The sequence below is a fragment of the Stegostoma tigrinum genome, chromosome 16 (assembly GCF_030684315.1).
Source record: "Stegostoma tigrinum isolate sSteTig4 chromosome 16, sSteTig4.hap1, whole genome shotgun sequence".
Taxonomy (NCBI): Eukaryota; Metazoa; Chordata; class Chondrichthyes; order Orectolobiformes; family Stegostomatidae; genus Stegostoma; species Stegostoma tigrinum.
This window is the reverse complement of record NC_081369.1, coordinates 25,428,340-25,455,725: the sequence shown is the minus strand read 5'-3', so window position 1 is coordinate 25,455,725 and position 27,386 is coordinate 25,428,340. Positions and strand designations below refer to the sequence as shown.

General features: G+C 40.2%; 1 protein-coding gene across 6 annotated transcripts in view; it reads right to left on the bottom strand.

Moving 5' to 3' along the window:
- The window catches only part of tox3 (TOX high mobility group box family member 3), a 118,026-nt gene that overhangs the window by 26,634 nt on the left and 64,006 nt on the right, over positions 1-27,386 (bottom strand). For all 6 annotated transcript variants that reach the window (XR_009446788.1, XM_048547074.1, XM_048547077.2 and 3 more), the window contains 2 exons: positions 26,512-26,577; positions 2,582-2,833 (listed from right to left, as the gene is read on the bottom strand). Coding sequence is in view for 5 of the 6 variants with exons in the window: in XM_048547074.1 (XP_048403031.1) it covers positions 2,582-2,833; positions 26,512-26,577 (318 nt within the window). In the remaining variant the exon portion in view is untranslated. The remainder of the gene's footprint in view (positions 1-2,581; positions 2,834-26,511; positions 26,578-27,386) is intronic.

Below are 27,386 nucleotides of genomic sequence, written 5' to 3'. Positions count from 1 at the left end.
CATTTGTGTGGCACAAATGTTACTTGCCACTTGTCAGTCCAAGCCTGAATATTGTCCAAATCCTGTTGCATTTGGACTTAGGCTGCATCAATATCTGAGATATTGTGCAAATCTTCAGTGAACATCCCCACTTCTGATCTTATGATATGGGGGTAGTCATTGATGGTGCAGATGAAGATGTTTGGGCCCACCCTGAGGAACTCCTTCAGAAATGTCCTGGAGTGGAGATGACTGAACTCCAACAACCACAACCATCTGCGTTTATAACTGGCATGACTTCAACCAGTGTGGAGTTTGCCCTTTGATACCCATTGATTCCAGTTTTGATAGGGCTTCTTGAACGCTCAGTTGAATACAGCCTGATGCCAAGAGCTAAGACTCTCACCTCACCTTTGGAATTCGGCTCTTTTATCCATGTTTGAGCAAAACCTGCAATGGGGTCAGGTGCTGAGTGGCCTTGGCTGGTTCCAGCAATGAGGAACTTCAGTTTTGAGGATAGATTGAAGAATTGGGACTGTTCTCTTTGACAGAAGGCAAAAAGAAGATTGATAGAGCTTTTCAAAATTATGAGAGGGCTGGCTAGGATAGACAGAAACTGTTCCTGCTCATTAAAGAAAATAAAATGAACAAGACGCCTTAGATTTGCTGTGATATGCAAACAAAATAAGGTGATGCAAGAAGTCTTCGCCCCCCACCCACAGTGAGGTACTTAAGGGGTAGAACACATTTCCCAGAAATATGGTGGAAGAATGTTCAATTGAGACATTCAATTGGATATTTATTTGGATAGAAATGGTGTGCAAGGATATGAAGAAAAGGCAGGAGATTGGCACTGGGTAATAGAACCAGCATAGTCATAATGGGCTGAATGGTCTCCTTATGTACCAGAACAATTCCGTATTTCTGTAAATCTGTATCCTTTGCTATTATGCCATTTTGCTATTTTGTTTTCAATAAGGAGTTAGATGTAGTCCTTAGGGCTAAACTGTGTCATAGGGAATGGGGAGAAAGTGGAAACAAGGTAATAAACTGGATTATCTGCCATGATCCAATTAATTGGCGGAGCAGGCTTGAAGAGCCAAATGGCCTACTCCTGCTCTTATTTTCTACGATCCTAATATATCAAGATTAATCAAGTTAGTCTCAGTAACAGTGACTATAACAACTGTTCTTGGTTACTGTAAACCCAATCCAATTCACTAATGTCATTTGGGAAGGAAATCCATCATCCTCTGCTGGTCTGGCATGCGTGTAATTTCAAATCCATAACAACCAAGTTAATTCTAAACCTGCTGAACTGGGGTTAGCGAACCACCCAGTTCAAAGGCAACTAGGAATGGATAACAAATGCTGTTATTGCTCACCAATGCCCACATCCTACGAAAGGATGCATTTTTAAAATATCTGCAGCTTCCAGCCTCATTAATATTTTGATTCAAGATACATCATATATGTATGATGTTAAAATGATAACCTGAATCCTGGGAGAGGATTGGCTACTAATCCTTGTCTCAGCTCTGTAAAACCCTGTAGTTGTCAAAGACTTTTACCCATTTAACTTTTCTATCAACATTCCAACTCCACTAACTCGCCCTCTCGCTCAAAGAATAACTTCAACTTAAAACTGTAAGTCAGTGTATGTAGTTACACATTGGACTTCTATAATAACTTAACCTGGTTTAAAGCAAATCAAATTCTCATTAGCATTTAAAAGATTACGAAGCAGACATGAAATTGATCAGCCCATTTATAATTCACCAGTCTGGATTAACTTTTTTTTAAAAGTCAGCCAAATCTTTGATTAAAAGGGGTCGAAGTAAATCATCTGCTGCTTTGTTCACATTTCTTAGTAAATACACCGAGGCAGGATTTGTGTGGGAATGTTGAATCACTTTAAGTATTCCTGTATTTCAATTTTCTTCCCTTTTCTGAGCATTTTGTTTGGGTTTCCCATATTCATGTTGTTTGAGCTTTGATAGGGAATTTCAGCAAAGAGATCGACCTTGGAGTGCAAGAAGCTGAGTTGGATTAGACCTTCATTTGGCAGATGCCCACATCTATGCAGTTCCAGCACAGCAATCAATTGTGGGAGTCTTGCTTCTGCGCCTGACCCAGGGCACAAAGGTCGCTTCTAGCACCTTATTACAGGACTGGCACCAGCATTGACTAAGGAGTGAATCTGTGATCTAACTAGACTGTGCAGTTCATCTAATCATTGCCAAAAGTTACTAAGCTACTAGTAGAGCTACAATTTGACTGGACCAATACATGTAGAATTCTTTTGTTCACACAATGCTACAAATGGGAGAAAGAGGGGCTAAGTTTTCTCAGCTTGTTTTTATAAAAGCAGGAAATTATCATTGAAGACAAATTGCACTAAATGCAGGTGAACATTGAAAGGGAATGCTGCATTTGTTCAAAATATATGCAAGTATTAATGTGCATCTTAATGAAGTGGAAATTTTGAATAGTGTTCTGTATGGATGCATTTGTGATTCGTGACTTAATGTTCAACTTTATTCAAAGCCATGGCTAATTCCTGCTAGAAATAAAAGCTTGTGTTCCACAAAGTTTCACTCACCACAGACAAACCATTGCTGAGGAGTCCACCATCTGGGTCCAGAATACTTCTGGATATTGTAATGGAAGGCAGCTCCAGGCTTTGTGGGGGAAAATGGGGTGTGAATTCATTTCCTTGTGACTGCAACAGATCATTAAGGCCTTGAAAACCTGACACCACATCGGTTAGCCCCAGTGTGGGGTCTGTTTCTGGCGGCGGGGTGATAGGTGGAATCTCAAACTCTTCATCGCCAAGGCTTGGAGTGTGGAATGTCTGATGAGAGAACAGATTGGACACAATCACTATGCAATAGATAGTATGAGATTTAAAAGAAACAGAGTGAACATTAAACCTTCAGGCAGATTTATTAGTCCTTGACACAACACTCTAATAGCACTATCAATTAATAAACGATAGAAGTTCTCATTGCAGGCTGAAATCAATGCACATCAGAAATTGCATCAAGCTGCACTTGTCTACAGTGAGATTTAACACAACTCAGAACAAAATCTTTCATGATATAATGGCTGCTCTTCACTTGCCAAGTGATGTATTTGGACAGGCAAAATGAGCAACCTTCCTTATCTGCTGCTTTCAAATACCTGTTAAGTGATACTGTTTAACAAAATTTTAGGTTATCAACACTTTTGAAAGTACAAGTGATAGGATATTAAGGTGGTATTGTCACATGAATTAGCTGCACTGTTATTATCTGTGCTTACTGGTCCTTTGCAGATTGATTCAACAAACGCCACTGAACCTGGGCAGGAAGTTTACAAAACAGCACTGTAAAAATTCATTGTTTATACATTCTGGTAATGGGTGACCCACGTTTTACCTGCACTGATTAGCAAGGCGGATAGGTATATTGCAGCTACTATTTAAGCAATCAAATGTAACAGCTCTGTTACTACTTATTACGCTTGGTCACTTGAGCTCACATTTGCTGAAAACTGCATGTTGTGCACAAAGCATCCTAAAATGCAACAGTGCCATCGCTTCAGACAAATGCACAACGGGACGGAGTGGGAGCCTTATTGTGGAGACTTATACAGAACAAAACATCAGAAGATAGAGACTGCAGACCAAACAGATTAGCGCTTTAAGGAAGGGAAAGGAAATACCAAGCTTGAGCCTGAGAAATGGAAAGAGAGCTTCATTGTCAGGGTGTAGAAATGTTTAAAAACAGAGTGAATAAAACCATGGAACATTTTTAACACAAGGACATGAATTTTAAATTCGAGACACTGGGTTGTCAGGGGCAAAATCTTACAGGAGTCTCAATGATGTTGGTTATGACCACAAATGTGGCAGCCTCAGACAAGACATTCAGCAACAGCTATCACAATTAAAGTTCAAGAAGATTTGTAGCTCAGGTTGTGGATGAGCTTGTAGACCTGCTCACTGAGCCAGTGGGTTTGGTTGCAGAGGTTTTGTCACCCTGCTGGGTAACATCGTGTGTACAGTGCAGCATCAGTGTTCCGTTTATATGCCTTGGTTTGCCGGGAAGGTTGGTTTCACTTCTGGTTTTTCTGAGGAATTCATGCAGGAAGTATAGTTGTTTACAGGTCGCGCTCAGTTGAATGGCATTTGTTTCCCAACTGTGGACCAGTTTGAGGGTGTTGGACCTGTAGGTGCTTACAGTTTGAGAAAATTTGTAGCTCGTCTTGTGGATGAGGTTGTAGGCTTGCTTGCCAAGCCAGCGGGTTTGTTGCAGACGTTTCGTCACCCTGCTAGGTAACCTAGTCAGTGCACCTCTGGTGAAGCACTGGCGTTCTGACCCACTCGTTATTTATATACCTCAGTTTGCTGGTTGGTGAGTATTACTTTCAGAAGTAGCAGAACACTTCTGGACAGAACATTGATGCTTCACCAGAAGCACACTGATGGTGTTATCTAGCAGGGTGACAAAATGTTTACAACCAAACCCACCAGTTTGGCGAGCATGTCTATAACCTCAAGCTATCACAATGTTCGGAGCAAATTGCTGCATTGTTTAACTATATTTCAGGCATCAAAGTGAGAATCTCGCAAGTCAACTGCGAATTGCCTAAAGGGAATTATTGTTTGTTAATGACCCTACAAACTACTCATCTCACCTCATTAATATACAGCTTCCTGTCTTGCTACCTGCCACGAACATACTAGACATAATTCTCCAATCCACTTACACTACACTTCTGCTCTTCAATGTTGTATCCTGGAGCACAATGGCAACTGTCATTATAATGCTCTCAGATACATCCACCCAGCTCATGGACTGGACCAGGCTGTGTTTACATCCTGGTGGGAATGGCCGATGCTGGAGAATCTGAGAGAACAAGGTGTACAGCTGGATGAACACAGCAGGCCAAGCAGCATCAGGGGAGCAGGAAGGCTGACGTTTCGGGTCTGGATCCTTCTTTCTGCCCTTTCAGCCCTCATTTGCTTTGAACCTATCTACAGGCTGACAGCATCCCTGAGCTTTGCCACATGAGCTTGTTTCCTCAGCCAGAGATAGCAGGCTCACAATACTGTGGCATTGGAAGCTTGTCAAAGTTTGTTAGCATCCTCAGTCAAGTCAAGGGAGATAGTCTTTGGTCACAGGATCCTGGCACAGTAAATCAGGGGGAGCCCCTCATACAAAGGGGTTTGGATACACACACATTATCCTGACACACATTATCACATTAGTCACATTATCCTGATCCTTTTCTCATTGCAGGTAGTTTTTCTCCTGGAATGAGAGGTGTGCAAGCATTAAAGGGAGATGAACGTGAGTGGCACAGCTGTTATTTTTGATGCAGGTTGGGAAACATCCCTAGCAAATAAGGCAGCAGTGCAGAGGAAATAGAGAGTTAGCGAGGTTCAGGGTTCAGGTGCGTGACTGTAAAAAACGGAAAATGTTGCAGGCAACAATGCAAGTGACAGAGTTTGAGCCTTGATGTATGGAGAGTATATCAACAGAAAGAGTGCACGTGAGGTATTGAAGAAAGGACGCTAGCACTTATGAAGGCAGACTGAAGAAGGTCATTGAACTTCTTCCACAATGCTGTGGATTTTTCCTGACAGCTGAGACTGCTCTAACCTCAGACCAGGCTGGCATGGCCTAGTGAGTGGCCTTCATTGCTGGTCCTGAGATGGTACACACTGAATTCTGCACCAAGTGATACACCAGGATCATCCAGGGCAGTGCCTATGAAGCAGGGTGCCAGATATTCTCATTTTTGCTGCATGCAGGACAAATGTCAGGAAATGAACAGAGCGGCTCCAGACAAACAGAGCTTGCCTGGGGTGTACAACTAGCTTTTAAAGATGGCACTGGTGCCATGGATGCCAGTCCATTTGGAATATGCTGGTGGTGAATGTGTCATTCTGGTTATGGTGAACGGTAAAATGGTGCTAGAATTGAATGAGAGGAGCATAGGGTTAGGTACATAATGAGGTGTGTTTGGTAAGATATGGTAAGAGACCTCACTTAGCCTCATGGTGAGGGACCTTCCATGAAACTCAACAAAACTAACAAGTAGTCTAAAAAAAACTCCATAGAAGTCAGCAAGGAAAGAGTTATGAGTGAGTGGGATTTGATGGAGGATAAAATATGGGCAGAGTTTTGGCTGAACTGATGGTTTGTGAGATGGTTAAGCTGGGTAATGGGAGGTCAGGTAGGAGAGCATTGAAATTGATGTTGACAGGGATAAAGGAAACATGGGCAACATCAAGGTGAAAAATGACAACTGTCTATTAATAAGATGTGGATCCTGAGAAGGACACATGATGCTATAAAAGACAGAGATGTGTGACGAAGTGAGTGATTGTGATGGGAGAGCCATGGAGGCTGAGAAGGTAAAGATCTAGGACCAGATGGAAAACTGGGGTGGCAAGGGATACTAAAAGATAGTGCGATTGGGAAAAGAATAGCTGAATAATGGGAAGAGATGGAAAAAGGGTATTCAACCAGTATTGTGACAATGTCAAGTTAACTGGGAAAAGGAAAGCGAGGTGGTGATGGTGACAAAACAGATTACTCAAGTCAGTAATAAACCTGGGGTGTTGTTATGGAAGTCAAATAGGTAGACTTTATAATAAAGCGGGGGCATGAATTCAGAGGCAATTAGATCAATTTGCTTAGTTCAGTATAAATACATCCATTCAAATCTGGAATCTGAAGGTATTCTAGGCAGTAAATTAGGAACATTTGCACGTGCACAGTGTCCTTGTACATAATCCATGTTCAAAATCCAATTACAATTCCAGCTAGCTGCTTTGTGTGCACCTCTTAAAATAGCAATGCACAGTTCACAATTAACAAAAAATCTTAACTCCTACAATATAATCCACTCAATTGTTAATAATAACTTGAAAATTAATAATTGTTTAAAAACGTCAAAAAAAAGTCAGCAAATGAACAAAAAGCTCTACATGGTTACAGAAGCTGTCGGCTGTCATTATACTTTCAAAATCAAAACTGATATGGTGCCAGACTGATAGTGTCTACGAGAACACACTACAAATATCAACCCAATGTAGCTTCTATTAGTGTCACTTCAGATAAAAATAACTGCTCGGCTTGTTTAAATCTGCATTTGAAAACATTTGCTTGTGATTAAAGTTTAATTGCTCTAAATTAATAATGTAGACACATGAGCATGTACCCAAGACATTCATTTCTGATGACTGTATAGAAATACTGCAGATGTGTCTCGTTGGTACAGGAATAACAATTATTATTTTGCCAAGCATTAACATATTGCAAGTGTGTTCTTGATTAAAGTGAGTGATAATATTTGATTTAGGATCAGAAACCTGGAATGGACTTATAACCAATACTAACCTTTCACTGAAACTATTTACTGCATTTTATAGATATTAAAACCAACTGAGTGCCTGAATAGGAGATTGCACAGATAAGCCATTTGACTGTCACTCTGGATTTAAGTATTACACAATTATGGGTTGACATTCCTTTAAAATTAAATAGGGACAAATTTAAAAACGCGATGAAGAAACATGCTCAGAATGCCAATGCTATTCGGAATCTGATATGGTGACAGTGTGTAGGCAGAGCTACCTTAATGAATTGATTGTCTGGGAACAGTAGCTACAATAGAAAGTGACAACAAGGCAGTAATCATATCATGGACTTTACATAATGTCATAAATAGCCGACATGAAGCTCATCTGGTTACTCAACATCATATGATGATGTAGCTCCATATAACGGGAACTTTGTGGAGTGGATATGTGCAGTTTGAAGTCACGTTCTGTGCCTGGGAGGGCTGTCATGCTAACACTAAGTCAAGCCGCTTCATGTGATGGGTATACAGCAGTTTATGTTACTAATATAGGCTTGCTGAGAGATCGTCCATACCCTGCTCTATCATTCAATAAGCCCAAGGCTTATGAGGGATAGAGAAAATATACAGCTAGTATATTTTAAAAGATCATTAAGTAGGTAATAATATATATATAACAAAGCCTCAGATTGTCATTGACTGCCCGACTTTCACGATTGTTTTAGAGTCTGTCAAAGGTGGCTGTGAACACCTTAATGCCTATACATCTTTAAGTATGCATCCACCATCCTGTCTGTTACCTTGTCCATGGAGGCATTGTTAATAATGTTGACTGTTTAAAAACTATGAAATTCAAACCTGTCTACACCTTTAACAACTGAGCTAAATGGTTTCTGCACAGTTTTAAACAAGGAATGACAGTTGTGCCAGAACTGGAAGAATCATTATTATGCAGAGGCAGATGGAGGATCAGATTCAAATTCAAACAAAAAAAAAAATCAATGCTGGCAGTGAATGTAGCAATGCTTTTAAGGCACTGTCTGTAGTAGCCAGTAGTTGATGAAGCACTTGCACAAATGAAACTGCCTGCGTCACATATAAGTGAACATTGACCAAAACAATCAAAAGTAAAGTCATCATCAAGCCAATGAGTGAAGATGTTTTTCACATTGCATTGAATCAAAAGCAATAAGTTAGATTTAAAATACAGTTTGTTCTGATCTGTCGCAACTTTTTGCTTTATGCCCACCTTCAAAACATAGCAATGGCAGGGCCATTTCGCCTCTTGAGGGTGTCCTGCCATTCAAAGCAAACATAGCTGATCTTCAATATAATTCTACAAGCCTTCCTTTGTTCACTAGCCTTCATATTTCAGGTCAACAATCTCTGACTTGAACTCAATAATTGGTGCAGCATCAATTGCTGTTTGAAGACGACAGTTGAAAATTTCTACAGCTCTGTGGCAAGAGCTTTCTCCTATCCAGTCTAAGTCTGGCAGTCAGTGTGGGACTGAGCATCACTTCAGACCGTTCCCACATCATTACACAGCTCTCATCTCATTAACACATGCACTCACAAGGAACACAACAAATCTTGTGCCAGGGACAGGCTGAAAGTCAATGAACCTGCCCTTAACCTAACAGTTTGAAGGTCCAGTTACGAAAGCAGATGAGGGAAGGTGATAACCAAGTATTATTATCAGCGAACAATTAATCCAGAGACACAGGTAATGTTCAGACAACCAAAGTAAGAATACAGCCATGGAAGATGGTGGAATTTGGGCAATCAGAAACTTATCAATTGTCAGAAAAACCCATCTAGTTCACTAACATTCTTTAAGGAAAGAAAATGCCATCCTTACGTGGTCTGGCCTATATGGGCGACCAGACCCACAGCAAAGTGGTTGACTCTGAACTGTCCTCTGGACAATTAGGAATAGGCAATAAATGCTGGCCTAGCCAATGGCACCCATATCCTGTGAAACATGTATTAATTATCTGCAAGGCAGGAGGATCACTCAAACTCTTGGAGTGGATACCTACAGCCCTTCCACCCTTCCCCAAGTCAACCTGTCCCTCTAATGCCAGTGTGATTTGACATTGGTCCTAAATCTGTCTAGGGACAGCTCTGCTGGTATATGAAACTCAAAGTTAATATTCAGCTACAGCAATTGATTAAAAGGCAAACGGAATTTTGGCGTTTACGGCATGGAGAGTGGAATTTAAAAGTAAGGAACTTTTATTATTGCAGTGAGAGCCAAATCTGAAATACTGTGCCCAGTTTTGCTCTTCTCACTTGAGAAAAGATACAAGTGCATCAGAAGCAGTTCAGAGAAGGTCATTTAATGCATTCCTGGTGTGAAGGATTGTTGTACGAAGATAGGATGAACAGTTTGGGCCTTTACCCACTGTAGCCTAGAAGAAATCAGGTGACCTCATTGAAATAGCTAAGATCTTGAGCAGATCTAATAGAGTAGATACCAGGAGGATGTGCGCAAACTAGAACTAGAGGACTCTGTTTAAAAATAAAAAAGATTAGGAGTGTTTATTTCTTCACAGGGTCATCAGTGTGTGTAGAATTCTCATCACCTGAAAGTAGTGGAGGAAGGGTCATTAAAAAGTCATTTAAGACTGAGTTAGATAGGTTTTTGATAGACAAGGCAATCAAAATGTATAGGGAGCAGACAGGAAAGTGAAACTGAGATCACAACCAGAACAGACAAGGTCTCACTCAATGGTGAGGAAGGCTGAAATAATTAAATGATATACACTAGCTGCCAATTTCTATGTTCCTATTTCCTATTGCTGTCCTACATGTGACTTCATACCCACAGCAGTGTGGTTAACTCTTACACAGCCTCTGAAATGGCTCAGGAATCTACTAAGGTAGACTCCTAACCATTACAGAGTGGTTTCAAGGGCAGATGAGCATAGACACCAAAATAATGGCCTTGTCTGCAAGCCTCACATCCCTTTTGATCGGCTAAAACACTTTGAAGCATTCAGTCATATTATTCTTTTTATTCTCAACACATTGGTTAAACTCATCTACAAGTTCCTCTTTTACTCCTTCCCTTTTTCTTAATATTGAAGTAAAATGTATAGTTTCGCGGAGCAAAAGATATGCTTTTTGAACGGAGAGCACTTTGGAAGCTTATAGCTCAAACAGTTACACTGCTCAAGCCTGCTTCCTTTACGATCTTAGGATGTAAACAATTTGACCAATGGGATTTGTTCCTCTTCAGTGCCATGTTTTTCTTCATTATTAATACAATATTTGCTGATGATATCTTTAATGAGTCAGTGTCCTTGATTCAAAGCCAGATTCCTTAGAATTTTTGAAAAGTTGACCTCTTCCTCTTTTGTAAGTACTGACCCAAAATGATTATGAAACAGGATTTTCAATGAGTTGTGGAGGCCGAATCCTAATTCCTGGCACCATTCCTGGTGCTCCCAGTTTTTGTCAGTGTGGGATAAGCATGTGGACTGCTACAGGTTGTGAGATGATGCCTTACCACACCCAACCTCTTGGCTCCACAGTGGGATAGGCATCGAGATTTTTTTCGTAGATCGTGGCCCTTCCTAGGTCTCTTGAGCTGTTCTTTGCATAAGAGGACATTTTGAAAGGCCAGTCCAAAAGACCTTACCCACGTCAAGGTCTACTGGGACATAGGGCGGCAAGAAGGGTTAATGGTCCAAAAGCAGTGTGTGGAGGGACATCATAGGGAGCATGGGTGGGGAGTATGTGGTGAAGGTAAGGCAAGACTGTTAGAGGGTCTCATATTAAATAAAACAACTGAGAGGATGTCTCATAATACTTTTCAACCACACACCAATAGCCCTTAAATCCACCATTACACAAAGCACTGGGTTTAGCATCCTGGACAATGCCACAGGTATTAGAAAGATAAGGTCTGGCTGACCTGAACAAGGTGTTTTTGCATTGACCTTATAACCCTTCATTCATCTCAACAATTATTCAGTCAGCTTCACAATTACAAGCAGCATTCTCAAAGTTTTTGATCCGCTAAATGGTTAGCCTGTAAGTGTGAAGCATGAAGGACGAATCAGACTCATTAACTTAGCCCAAAATGGATATTCATGAGAAATGTGCATCCAGCTTTAGATAAAAATACCTGATGACACCTCAAAAGAAAGTTGAGAGGAGCAACCAGTCCTTGCTAACATTTGCCAGGCAAACATTACAGTCCATGGCGAGAAGGGGGACAAAACCACTTAACGCCTACAACATGCCTTCAAATGAAAACTGGAGACGGGATTTTTATGTGTCGAAATGGAGGCAATCCACAAACAACAAGGGCCTGAGGATCAACACGTCACAGCACGCTACCTCAGTTCTCAATCTGCCACTTTTTTGCAAGGGAGGTAGAGGCAAGGGGAATGAAGGCAGGCAAGTGGGGAGTCACCCGCATTGTAAGCGGGGGTCATTTGGGTAATTAAGCAGCTCCTGAAAAGCTCATCTTCTGTGATCCCAAAATGTCTATGGGTCAGTGGTTTTCAGAACCTGTGAAAAGCTGAACATTCACAGCCCATCAGGAACAGAATCAGTAACATAGAAAAACATTAATTTGATTGAAGGAAAAGTGGTACTTTGAAGAAAATCTATTTCACAGCAATGAAATTTTAATAAGATGAACATTCCCTTGGTCTATAAAGGGTTTCAGTTTGAGTAATAGCTGTCAAATTGACCTGCATCTCTGCTGTTGCTCATTCACTTCCACAACTCCCCATCACCCAACCACAGTTACTAATTAGCTGCCACTGCAGAGCCCTCAGTCCAGCAAAATCGGCAGCTTTGTCTGCAGCCTGTTGGAGGTGGCTTCACAACCTGGACACCTCCCAAATCCCAGCTCCATAACTGGAATCTAACCCTGGAAGTCCAACAGAAGAGATTCCTGACAAGAAATAAGAATGCCAGGCCTGTCTTCAGACTCCAGCTGTACATGAACACAGGGCACTGGGACAGAGAATAGTGTCCACACCATAAAAGGACTGTGATTGAAGGGAGAGGGTGAGGTGGGTATTCATGGGTAGAACACAAATCTCCAATGTTGAGAATGTCTAGTGTTGTTGCTGCTTGTGGCTATACCTGTCAGGGGATCCGATGTTAGGAAATGCCACATTCATCTGTTTTGTGCTATCCTCACACATCCACTGTGGCTCATCTGCAAATGCACTGTGACTCCCATCATTCAACTACACCTGAGTTGGCCTCCCTTTCTGTTGCCCTGCACTTTGTCCCTTAGAAGAGGTCTCTGCAACTTTTCACTTGTGATCAAATAGCTCAAATATTGACATTTTCTTTTCTGATATCACTTATTAAAGTTTGCTATATTTTGCCATTTTAAACACCTCTCCATTTGATTTATGGTTTATGCATGGAATTTTCAGCATATACCTTAACGTCCACATTCCAAAAGCTTTTATTTACTTCCCTTTATATATTGTTCAGTTTTTGAGGCATGCAGGGAAGTGGATAGAATGCAGCATCTTATGAGATTTCTCCTGTTCTTAAGCTTTTATTTGCTGTTGTTAACACATCATTCATAATTATTTCTGGCTATTTCTGTCCTTCACTTCTGCATCAAATCTACAATCTTTCATGTTCATCTGTTCTAAATAGACAGACTTATCTACTTGCCCCAATGTGACACCACTCACTTTCACCTTCATTTAGTTTCTTCGAATGTGTTACTTTTGACTAGCGTGGTTTCAGTCACTACGGTATTCATACTCGATTCATTTCGAACCTTCTGGATTTCACTTGATCTATGACGTGCCACAGAGACTCTTCTGTTTCTGTAAGGAGTACTGTGTCATCATTGTATTTAAATTAGGTTACGCTGTTGCCTCCAAATTTGTCCCTGTAAGTATATATATTTGTTCTGTGGACAGATTGAATAATTTTGGTGACAGCACAGCCTTGTTGTACACGTGTCTTCACTTGAATCATATCTGATTGTCCCTCTTCTAGTTCGAAATCTGCTGTTTGGTTTGAATGCAGGCTGCGGATAAATCTCACATCTTTACTGTCAGTCACATTTCACTAACATGTCTATTAACTTTTGGCGATAAACACAATTGAAAGCTTTTTCATCGTCGACAGTCAGGATGTTGAAATGTGCACAGGAATACAAGTCCGATCAGCAGACTAGATAAGATTATTTAAGGGCTATTTCTACCAATCTTGTGCAACCACTGCTTGAAGATGAAAATTCACAATCTAAACCAATCTCAAATTAGTTTAGGTGCTTAAAAAATTGCAAGAACAATTGTCACAAATGGCTCACAACTGACCTGTATCCTTTCGCAAATTTAGAAGCCAAATGGCACATAGCCACCCTTTCAATTGGAATTCATTTTTCTTTCCATAGTTCAAGAGCAACGAACTCTCTGTTTGTTTAAAGACAACAAAATTTATGCCACAGGACTCATTAGTTGAGTAATGCTCAGGCACAGCATGCAATGGCTGCAAAACGTCATTAGAATGAGTTAAGGTTTGCTCACTGTGACCTTATACAGGACATGTACAGTGCATTGAATATGTTTCCAACCAGGAAGTGGTGCAATATTTTTTCAGAAGATTTAATGGTAAGTCATAAATGATTAACTGACTGGGAATGCAACAATTCTTTCTTGAATTTTAAATTATAAACTAGTTAAAGTTTGCTTTTTAAAAAAATACATTTTAAATGATCTGTTTCATATAAATATTGCTGTTAATGTATTCAGTGTTTTTTTTGATTTTTAAACAATTACATGTAGTATGGCAAAAGCATCAATAAATCAAATTTAAAAGGAACATTTTCTGTTGGCTTTAACCAAGTACTAATTGCAACTTCAATGATTAATTCAATACTGGATTGTCACGGACATCATTAAGTTGGAAAATTGACATTTTCAAGGTAATCCAGAAAGCAATGGTCATTTCTATTAATTAATTTTCTGAAAGCTAATACGTGCTTACTTGAACTCTGACAAGTTAAAAAAACATTCCCATTTGAGAAGGGTTAAATTGAACACCAAGATTTGAATATTTACTGGAGCCAATTATCTGGATGGGAGGAGGAACTTTCAGACGGTCAATCTAAAAGGCTGGGTTTCCGCAAATGCTATTAGCTTTTAACTGTCCAATGTGCAATATTTCTGCTTCATAAGTTTGACAGCCAGAAGTCAGCCTGATCTTTGGCTTCCAGTTTAATATAATCACTCCAACACCATGATTTTGACTTTGAGGGTTCTAAAAACTTTAAACCTGTACAGGAATGTGTTCAAGCCTAGGGTTGTGGGGTCCCATCCTAGAGTAAATAGCTGGGACAGAAAGCTCGCAGCACTTCATTTGGTCATGGGCGCATCTGACCTCTGATCCAAAGAAATCCGACTTGGATTCTGGAGAGCCCCTGCATTCGGGAGGATTCAGGTGCATGGGATTATGGGTCCCGAGGAGAGGCAAGGGGAAGCACTCCTGCTGACCCACAAGCAGTGCTGTAAAAATACTTGTCTTTTCTCCAGAGCATCCTTGCCTGCCTCAAGTTGTTGGGTTTCCTGAAGCTGGGAAAACCTGGCCACCCACGGCTATAACTGCGGAGTAAGCTCCATCAAGGTAGCTGGCTGGCCTTATTAACATACTCAAATTGTCAAACTGCCTTCTGGGAGCTGGTTCACTGCTGCTCATTGCCCCTTTCCCAGACACCAACAGGTTGGAATCGGCTTCCTGAGCAGTTCTGAGTTTTCTGCCCTTTTAACAGCCCCGAACCCTCGCATGTTCAACCATCTTAAAATCCCCCTTCAGAAATATCTCACAATGGACCATTACAGCTGGAATCCAACAATCTCCAAGTCACTGCTGAAAAACAGCTCTGAAACGGGGTCAGTAATTCAACTACACAAAACAAATGCCAAGCAAAGAATCGTGTTGATTGTTACAGACAAGCTCTGGACATCATAATGAAGACTACTGGGACCAAAGCAAAAAAAAAGAGCCTTTTGTTCCTATTCAACTAAACCCATTCTGGTAGTTCCTGGCAATCCTAGTAATTAATCATTTTTTTTTATTCTTACTGGATTGGTTAGAGACCAAAGCATGAACCATTTAGATCTTCACTGGACTTTCCATTTTAGTAAAAACATGTGATAATTTTCTCTCCACTAGAGCTTTTATTCTTCTTCAATACACTGTAAAGAAAAAATATTACTATTTTGATAGTTTTTTGACTATTTTCTTTTGTTCTTTCCTGATGCTATTGACTCTTGGCTGGCACCTGGTTCCAGCTTTTCACCCAAGATCTCACTGGCATTCTGACTGTGACCTTTACTCTGACGGCTATCACTAGCAGTAACACAGTCCTGGTTTATTTGATTCTTTACTTAATCCCGACACACATGACCCTTCAGGCAGGATTGTTGGATAACGAATAGGAGAAGAATCCTTAAAAAGTGTTTTCTACTTGCCTAACCTGAGGTAGTGAACGTGAAACGCCTGACTGCTGTTTCAGGTGAAATTTGTTAACTCAGCACAAGTCTGTAAAAGGTAAACAATTCAGTAAAAACTTCCTGAGCCACAATATAGTTGACTCTTACCCTCCCTCTGAAAAATCCTGGCAAGCCATTCAATTCAAGGGCAATTAATGTAGGCAATAAGTGCTGGCCTAGCCAGTGACATTCACGTCGCATGAATGAATAAAAACAAAGAACTGTTGCTATTTTATCTGTTTCCTTTTTGTTCAAAGTTTGAGAAGATTTGTAACTCGGGTTGGGAATGAGGTTGTAGGTATGCTCACCGCAGCAGTATGTTCGGCAAATGTTGTTTCACCACCCAGCTAGACAATATCATCAGTGTACCTCTGACGAAGCATTGATGTTCTGCCCTGCTTGTTTTTCTCTGCCTTGGTTTGTTGGGGTGGTTGGTATTACTTCCAGCTCCGTTTCTCAGTGGTTTGTACACAGGGTCAAATTCAATGTGTTTGTTGATAGAGTTCCAGTTGGATCTGGCTGGGTGACAAAATGTTTGCGACCAAACCCACTGGCTTGGCGAGCATGTCTTTTTTCTAAGTATCTAAAATCTAATTATTTTATTTCATGTATATCAGGCTTCTTCTGATCCTTAATTATAAAATCAGTTTATCATATTCCAGGCTCCTGAGATGCTGCTTGGCCTGCTGTGTTCATCCAGCCTCTCATTTTATTATCTTGGAATTCTCCAGCATCTGCAGTTCCCATTATCTCTTATCATATTCCATCTTGGTTATAGTTGTCGAATACAAATTAATAACCAGCAAAATGTACAAAAACCTAAGTCCTTTGACAGGTTTATTTTATGAATTACGACTAATTTCACAATACATGAAATGACTTCAAGCTCTTACAATTTTCTAGTTACACAAACAAACTCCTTAGATACATTTGGTAGGAGAGATAAGGAATTCTGCAGACTCTTTACAAGTTACTTAGACGAGAGAAGCTGGTTTGGCTTGCCCCAACTCCAATACTGGGAACGTCAGCAACAGAATATTTATCATATGTGCCAGCAGCTACATGGTTTCCTGGCTTATTAAGGAAAGAGGATTCAGAATGGTATGGTACCATTTTGAGAAAGTGCTTACCAGGTTCAAACTGTATCAAAGACAAAGATAATAGGCCACAAAACACTTCCTGTTCTACAGAGGAAGCATAGACCCTACAATGTTAAGGTAATTGAAAATCTACAGGGACAGTTTGGACTGGCATTAGGTGAGGATAATTCAACATGTCTGAAGAATGCTCCAGATGATCAAATTGCAATCACTCTCTGATTTGATGAGTTTGGAAATTCAGTGGGACAACCATTACATTCTATTCAGAAATTTTATCAGATATGCAGTGGTCTCTGATGTTTTAATCAGAACAAGAAGGGTAAACAAAGCCATCGTTGCTAGGCTGTTGGGTTTTGCTTAAAAGAATAAACACCTCAAAAACCTGAAAAGCCAATAAACTGGAATAGCTCTCCTGAATGATCATCTTGAGGGTGCAAGAAAATAAGGCGGAACAACTTTGGAATCAAAAACACATGCTTTTGGAAGACCTTGCAGGAATTGTTCACATCTACTCATTGCAATAGGTAATCACTAGCTTAGTACAAATGGGGAAAAAGAATGAATATAGGACATGGGCACTAGGCAACTTGTTCAAAGGAAGTAGAAGCAGGAGTACACCAGCTGGCCTGAAGCACCCTCTCCACCAATCACTGTGATCATGACTGGACTTGGGCTTCAATACCTTCTTGCTCACTTCAGGCACCCGTTGAGACACCAAAAATCCATCTCTTTCAATATTGAATGTATACTTTCACAGTATTCACAACCTTCTAGTGTAGAGAATTCCATAGATTCGTAACCTTTTCAATGAAGTAACTTCTCATCACAGTCCCAAATATCTGGCCATTTATGCTAAGACTGTTCCATATTTTAAATTAAATGACCAATGGAGACAATCTCTAAATGTTGACCTTATCAAACTCCTTCAACATCATATGCCTCAATAAGGAAACTTCTTCTTCTAAACTCCAGAGATTAGAAGCCCAATGTACTCAGCCTCCTATCATTGAACAACCCCCTGATCCAGTGACCAATTTAGTGAACCCTCAATGTACTACCTCCACCTATCTATATCCTTTTGTAATTGTGGAGAACAGTGCCATGCTGCATACCAGATGTTGTCTCACCAAAGTTTAGCCACACATCTTTATTTTTGTCCTTCAATCTGGCAATAAAAAACTAACATGCCATATGCCTTCTTAAATCGGTGGCTGCACTGCACATTGACTCTATGCATTTCTTGTACAAGCACACTCACACATCAAGAGTCATATGTTCCAAGCATATGAAAAAAATCTGCTTAATGATGATGACCAAAGTGAATAAACTCAGCATTACATTCCGTCTGTCACCTTTTTAATCCAGTCACTTAACCTGTTTTTACCTCTTTGCAGATTGTGACAGAGACTGTGTCCTCCTCACCAGGTTACCATTTCAAATAGTTTTGTATTATCAACAACCGTAGATATATAATTCTTGAGATACACAACTCTTTCTCTTCATCATTCATATATATCTGAGATAGCCAAGGCCTAAATACTATCCACTGTCCGACTATTGCATCATAATCAATCCTCTGTCCAGAAGCCAGAAGATTGGGATGCCTTTAAAAGCCAGAAGAGGGCAACTACAGATGCAGTAAGGTGAGGGGTGGCGGTCACATCTGATAAATCTGTTGGAATTCTTTGAGGTAGGAACAAGCAAAATTAGACAAAGGAGAGCCAGTGGATGTTATGGATTTGGATTTCCAGAAGGCCTTTGACAAGGTGCTACACAGCAGGCTGATGAAGAAAAGAGCCCATGGTGTTAGGGGCAAGGTACTGGCATGGACAGAGAATTGGCTGCCTGGCAGAAGGCAGAAAGTACAAATAATGGTGTTTTTTTCAGGATGGCACTGGGCAACTAGTGGGGTTCTGCTGGGATTAGCATTGGGACCGCAACTATAAATGTCATACACTTACAAACTGTACAAAGGAAGTGAGGGTATTGTTGTCAAGATTGCAGATGACACACAGATACCTGGAGGGACAGGTCATGTTAAAGAAGTGGGGAGGCTGCTGAAAGAGTTGGACAAAGAGTAGGCAAAGAAGTCGTACATGAAATAAATGTGGGAAAGTGTGAGGTTATGTACTCTGGTAGGATGAATAGAGGCTTAAACTGTTTTCTAAATAGGGAAAAGCTTTGGAAATCTGAAGCACAAAGGGACTTAGAAGTCCTAATTCAGGATCATCTTAAAAACATCATTCAGGTTCAATTGACAGTTAGAAGGCAAATACAATGTTAGCATTCATTTTATACAATATAATCCCTAGCGAGGAAACAGGCCATTCAGCTCAACAAGTCCACACTGACTTTCCAAAGAGCATATTACCTAGATTCACCCTCCGACCCTGTCCCTGTAACCCGCATTTCCAATGGCTAATCCACCTAACCTACACATGCCTGGACACTACAGGCAATTTAGCATGGCCAATCCACTTAGCCCGCACATCTTTGGACTGTGTAAGGAAACCAGAGCACCTGGAGGAAACTCCTGCAGACACAAGAGAATGTAAAACCTCCACAAACGTTGGAATTAAACCCAGGTCCCTTGCGCTGTGAGGCAGCAGTGCTAACCACCGAGCATTTTGAGAGGGTTAGAATACAGGAGCAGAGGTCAACTGCTAAGGTTGTTTAAGGCTCTGATCAAACTACATTTGGAATATTGTTAACAGTGCCAGACTCTATATCTAAGGAAGGATACGATGGACTTGGAATGCATCTAGAGAGGTTTACAAGAATGATCAGAGGATGAAGGACTTGGTCATATTAGGAGCAGTTGAGGACGCTGGGTCAATACTTGACAGAGTTCAGAAGGGTGAACGGGGGAGAATCTGATTGAAACTGAATACAAAAGGGGTCCAGGTAGACTGCCCATGGGAAAACATTTCCACAAGTCAGGGACGTTAGGAGCCAAGGGCACAGACTTAGTGAAGACATCGAACTTTTAGAACCAAGTTGAGGAGGAATTTCTTCAGCCAGAGAGTGGTGAATCTGTGGAACCCATTGTGGAGGCCAAGTCATTGAGTGTATGTAAGATGAAGGTAGATAGGTTCTTGATTAATAAGGGGATCAATGGTTATGGTGAGAAAATGTGAGAATGGGTTTGGAAAACATGTCCGCACAATCAAATGGTGGGGCAGACTCAATAGGCCAAATGACCCAATTCTGCTCTTAAGAACTTATTGTCCATTCTAATATTTTGCTCCTAACTCCACGAGTCTTATCTTACCCAGTCAGCTTTGTGCGACACTGCAAAAAGAACTCTAACACATTTTCCCTTCAAAAAAACCCTCGTTCTATTCAAGTATAATTAAGTGCATTCTTAAGACTTCTTAAGAGTAGATTTAAATATTAACTAACATCAGTCACTGAGAAAAAAAAAATCAGAAGTCACATAACACCAGATTATAGTCCAAGTTTATTCGAAATCACAAGTTTTCAGAGCGCTGTTCCATCATCAGGTCACCTGACAAATGAGTAGTGCTCCAAAAGCCTCCGATTGTAAACAAACCTGTTGGACTATAACCTGGTATCATGTGACTTCTGACTTTGTCTACTTCATTCCAAAACTGACTAACTGATGTTAGGCTAACTGATCTGTCATAAGCATTTGGTCATCCCTTATTTCTTGAAACATGTTTTACCATCACGTTACATTAAGCATATCCCATTGGCACATTTTGATATTATTGAAAACACATGCAAAATACTGTGAAGATTAGGGTTAGGGTTAACTCTAGGATAAAAATTGTGCAAAATACATTTATGTAGAACGTCAAGACACTGCTTAAATTGTACAATGCCACAATCTTATTTTACCATTGAATTTGATCATAACCTTAACTCCGTTAGATCCATGTCCTATGACCCCATAACCTACTTTAAAAAAAAACCTGCCAATTTCACTTTCAGAAAATGTAGCTTTCTCAGCTTTGGGGGAGAAGATTCCACACATCCCATGATTAGTATTAAAATAAAACTTCCTGTTTTCACAGCTGAATGGCCTGGCTCTAATTGGAAAGTTGTGACCCCTCATTCTAGATTCTACCTTCTCAAGAAATAACTGCCCTGTATCTACCACATTAAATCATTTCAACTGACTCAGTTTCACCACTGAACCTGCTAAAGTCAAGAAAGTACTCTTCATGTTTAAATGTAATGGTTAGGATTGAACGCAGAAGGGCAGATGGATTCCAGCCAAGGTTTTACAGAATTGACATATTACCTTTATAAGACAAAAACGTTAATTAACTTTTTAAACTCATATTGTAACAACTAATTATCTAGATTTTGGTGATTTGTGCATCTGGAAACATTAATACCATTTCAAAAGGTGCTAAATTAGGTAGGTCCCAAAAAAAAATGGGATCAGGGATTGCAATGGACAATTAAACCACTCCTAACTCTTGTGATGTAAGAAACACGCAAACTTTGTGCTGTCTTCTCATTTAAAAAGCTGTTTTACTCTGGCTAAAACAATGTGTGTGTTTGAGTGGTTGCCCACTTCAGCAAGGTTGTGCAAGACCCACACCCATTAAAACTAGCTGACACACGTAAAGTTAGCCTGTGCATTTTAAAGGGCTGCAGCATGTCCTAAAAATGGTTTGGAAAGAGCATCTGGCCTACAACAAGAATTACTGGAAATTATCTGCAAAGCAATGCTACAAGATATTCACTTGGTCAATACCATCAGCCTTTTAAATGAGAAGGCAGTACGAAGTTTGCATGTTTCCTACATCACAAGAGTTAGGTGTGGCTTAATTGTCCATTGCAATCCCTGATCCCACTTTTGGGATCGACCTAATTTAACACCTTTTGAAATGGTATTAATGTTTCCAGATGCACAAATCACTAAAACCCAGATTATTGGTTGTTGCAATATTAGTTAAAAAAAGTTAATTAAGGTCTTTGTCTTATAAAGGTGATACTTCAATTCTGTAAAACCGTGGCTAGAATCCATCTGTCCTTCTGTGTTCAACTCTGACCACTACATTTAAGCTTGAGGGATACACACAGCAGTCCCTAGGTTGAGAATGGATACCACTCGAGTCTGTGCATCAGTGCTCAATGCACGACAAGGCAAAGCAGCCATTTGTATGTACAGCAAATTTTGGCTCTTTAAAAATTAAAATCATGTACATTTCGTAAGTACATGTGTTCATAAATCGGACATTTGTAAATCAGGGACCTCTTGTACAAGGAGGAGATTAAGAGGTTATGTCTCCTTTTTCTTAAAGGGAGGGATGAGGGGTGACATAACAAAAGGTCTTTAAAATGACAAAATGCTAAGATCAGTTACAGGCAGAACATTTCCTCTCGTGAGGTACAGCTAGAGGCCGTCAAGCTGAGACAGTCACCATGAAATCCAATTGGGAATTCATTCTGAGCATTCACCATCTGCTTGAAATTCTAAAATGTAAAAAAAAGTGTGCTCAATAGCCCAGTCACCAGGCCCGAAAACAACATCTCCCCTCTACTCCCTCCAGCCGCTCCCCAGCCCCTCACCCTTTCTGCCACCAGGTGGCCATATCCAGGCACCAACACTAACAGCGACATCTCAAGAGGTCCACAGGCCACTGAAAAATTCTACTCAGCCCCTGATAATAGCCTTTATTGGGCCATAAAAACCTTGAATTGGCTCCCAGCCACTTGCAGCTTGGTAAATGAGCTAAGGATGGAATGCCGCTCTCAAACCTACAACAATGGCATCTCCACACATGCCCACCCCTGCACTTGACTATTCCAGCTTCTGCAGCAGGATATATCTGTACTGGGTGAGGCAAGTCTGGAGGTCACAAAGGCAATGATGAGGTTTTCAACCATTCTTGAGCTTAGGGAGGGGCAGAGATACACTTGTGGAAGTTGGCATCTTGAGTGAGGATAGGTTAAAAAAAACTTTAAAGAATGGCAATTGCGAGACACCCAATTAAATCAAGGATTGAATTCATGATTTTCTGTGGGGGGGAGCAATAAAAAAAAACAAAAAAAGTTAATGGAGGCAATTTTTTGTGGAAAGGAATAGCATGAAACGGCTCTTGAATAAAGGTGCAAAATAAAGCAGTGAAAACTTTGCAAAGATTGCTTCAATTATATCAAAATCATGTACAATATTAATAACTTACTTGCATCATTAAACTCAAAAGAGTATAAGAAACAGGAGGCCACCATATGGACCACTGTCCCTGCTCTAGTACTTCAAAGTTCATGACTGGTCTCTTTGTGCCTTCATCCCTACTTCTTGCCTGTGCCGAGACTCCCACCCAATGCTCAACTCCTTTGTCAATCAAAAATAAGTTTTGGCCCTTGAATATTCTATGACCCAAGATCTGCTACCCTCTAGGAAAGTCACATTTAAGAAACTAACACCCCTCCGAGGGAATAAATTTCTCCTCATCGGTATCTGAAATGATCAAATATTTTATTTTTAAAATTATTCCCCCTTGGCTCTAGACTCTTCATGAATCCTGTCTGCCCAAATATCTTTCCACAAGGTACAAGACAGGGATATCATGCAATGCTCCCCACTTGCTTGGATGGATGCAATTCCAAATATCTTCAAGAATTTCGAGACCATCTATGTCAAAGCAGCCTGCACCATATCCACAAGCATCCTCTCACCCCACACTGATACACAGTAGCAGCAGCATGTACCATTTACAAAATGCACTGCAGAAATTCACCAAGATTTCTTACATTGCAACTTCAAACCCACAAAGACTTTCATCTAGAAGGACATGGGCAGCAGTTACATAGGAACAATGCAAAATCCTCTCCAATCCATGTACCATCCTGACCTGGAATATCTCTTCAGTATCACTGCATCGCAATCGTCAAAACCCATCCCCATACACTATTAGTGTACCTGTAACAGTTCCAGAAGGCAGCTCACTGCAACCTTCTACAGGCAATAAATGCTGGTCTAGCCAGTGATGTCTACAATCCCTGAATGACTGAAAAAAAAAAGGGTGGCCAGTATCTACTGTCAAGGCCCCTTAGAAAAGTATGTGTTTCACTACCTCTTGTTCTTCTATACTCAAATGAATACTAGTCAAACCTGTCCAACTTTCTCTCAGAAGCTAACCCCTCCATCCCATGGATCTCCTCTGAAGCGCTTCTAAGGTGTGGGCATCCTCACTAAGGAGGCCAGTGCTGTGTGCATTATTGAAGGTGGGGTTGCATCAAGTCCCCATACAGTTCAAGCAAAATTACCCCCCCCCCCCCCTCCTACGGTCTGCCTCCTTTCCACTAAAAGCAAACACATCATTTCTGTTTCTAATTACTTGCCGCATCTGCAAGCTAACTTGTACCTCACGTACAGGGACATATAGCTCCTTCTCCACTGTAGCATTCTCTATTCTCTATTTAAATCATATTCTGTTTCTCTGTCCTTCCCATCTCCCCACTTTCCACACTATTCTCTATCTGCTAAATTCTATCTGTTCATTGATATTTTCTATATATTTATAGATTTCTAGATCTTTATTTTGGAACTTAACAGCATAATTTCTATTCAAAACAATGAGATATAAATTCTGCCTACCTACTAATAGATAGTTTAGTAATTAATTCAAATCAATTGGCATTACAATAACTCGCTAAACGTGTACTTGAAACTACTTGGTACAATTGTCACATGATGGCAACCAGGATTTTGTTTTTAATTAATGGTTCTTACAACACAGATTACGGCATTTTCATTGAATGCTTTACACTAAATTTGCTGAAGGTAAAATCCCAGAACAATATCAATTATAATGCTGTGTGACCGTATACAAACATGAAACATATACAGCAAAATGGCGCAGCTACATTCTGGTAATATACCTCAAGCCATTTTGGTTTATTGGATTATACCCGAATCCAGCAATGACCATACAAAGAGCTAGAGACAGCCACACATCATCGAGGTACACAGCACAATAAGGACACAATCAGAACCTCAGGCTGAAGAATGCAAGGCCTAAAGGAGAACAAAAGTCAGTCAGCATGAATGTTGGAGTACAAAGTCATACAGTCACAGGGTTGCATAGCATGGAAACAGACCCTGCAGTCCAACTCATCCACGCCAACCAGATATGCTAAATAAATCCACCCTAGTTGCCAGCATTTGGCTATATCCCTCCAAATACTTCCTACTCAAATATTCATCCAGATGCCTTTTAAATGTTGACATTGTACCAGTACTTCCTCTGGAATTTCATTCCACATACGCATCACCTTCTGCGTGAAAATGTTGCCCCTTAGGTCCCTTTTAAATCCCTCTCATTTTGGACCTCCCCCCCCCCCCCCCCCCCCTCGACTACAGGGAAAAGACTGTGGCGATTCTCCCTATCCATGCCTCTCATGACCGTAAAGGTCACCCCTCAGCTTCTGAGCCTCCAAAAGAAAAAAAATAGCCCCAGCCCATTTAGCCCCTCTGTTTAGCTCAAAACCTCCAACCCTGGCAACATCCTTGTAAATCTTTTCTGGACCCTTTCAAGTTTCACAGTATCCTTCCTATAGCAGGGAGACTAGAATTGCACAGTGTTCCAAAGTGACCTAACCAATGTCTTGTACAGCTGTAACATGACCACCCAACTCAGATACTCAACAAACCAACCAATAAAGGCAAGCATACCAAATGCCTTTTTCACCATCCTGTCTACCTGCAATTTCGAGGAACTATGAACCTGCACTCCAAGATCTCTTTGTTCAGCAACACTCCCTACTACCTTACCATTAAATGTATACGTCCTGGCCTGATTTGCCTTTCCAAGATGCAGCACCTCACATTTATTTAAATTAAACTTCATCTGCCACTCCTCAACCCATTGGTCTATCTGATCAAGATCCCATTGTACTCCGAGGTAATCTTCTTCACAGTCCAGTACACCTCCAATTATGGTGTTATCTGCAAACTTACTAACCATACCTCTCAACTATAATAACTGTTTTTCTTGAAAAGTGATAACTATTTGAAATTCAGCTCAAATTAATTTTCCAATTCAATTAATTCTACAGTTCTCATGAGACTCTTAACTAAATAAACTTTGAAACGCACTGTATCTACACTACAAATCTTCAGTGAAGGCATTCTACCAGTATTCTAAGCCTCCATACCTAAATAATGGCTCTGATCTGATAGTGTGGATGGCGTGAAGATCACTCCTGCTCCTCCTAGTTTCACATTCAGGTGAACATTTTAAAATACTACATTTTGTTCATTGTTTCTAGTAAACCTTTAAAAAAATGACAGGTTTGACTGATTTTGCATGAAAAAGCTACCATATTGCTCATACATGTTGCAGTTAAGGACAGTGCCAATCAGTGGGAAAAGGACCATGAAATCAGAAGTGAACCTTGGATCGGAAATGTACCTAACACTCATCTGTAATTCCAGTGTAGAATAAGCACATCCACACAAACACAGCATGTCAAGTTGGAGCATTTAATGCCTGTTTTCTGACTGTAAAATAGTCCCAACTGCTGCACTTTTGATTTTAGTCCAGTGAAACATTGGATATTAGAAGAGATCATGTAGCAGAGAATGATCATGTACTTACCTCATTGGTCGTTGAAAAAGTATGACTCGGATCAGCCATGTTCATATAGTTATTGTTCCCTGCAAACTGGAATAGAAAGAAAAAAACATTTGGTTTCAAATCATTCAATAAACTGTTGGTTGACTTAGAAAAAATAATGGAGGAAAAAGGACCTCCATTTTTCTCCTGTCAAGTTTGTACTATTTTGTATATTGACTCAAATAAAATCAACATTTTGTTGGCTGGATTAAAGCTTCATTCAAAATGTTTAAAAATACTGGAGATTAGATAAATGATTTAAATGCATTCCCATTTCTTTCATACTTGGTCACCATCATTTATTGTGCAGTTTAAATTCATCTCGATCTATTTATGTTACACAGTGACAAAATACTAGAAATTGTTACATTACATCTCAGTTTGATTCAATTGTCATTTGGTGTGTCAGTACAGTTTATAGTTTTACTCTATAATCTCATCAGTACTTCAACACAAATACATTCTCAATGAAGGCATTGGCTTAAATTGACAGAGTAAAGATCATAACAAAGATTTATCATTAAATTAACACAGGATATTTAACTTCCACGTTATTTATGTTTTGGCAATACTGGAGACAAAAACCAGAAATACAATGGAGAAAGAAAATCGTAAAATATTGAACTTGGACGGGACCTTGGCACTGCAATTAATGAACAGCTTATGATGGCTTAATTACTCTAATGCTGAAACGTAGCCTCAAGTAATGTACCATTAAATTCGACGTGACTCATGCATTAATTGCCATGAGTGATATTTCTTTGGATGGCCATGCAAAGTACAGCTTTCATGCTGGTTTGTAAGGCCATTTTACAAAACAGCAAAGAAGTGAAACCCATTCCCGTTGGCATCAGCAA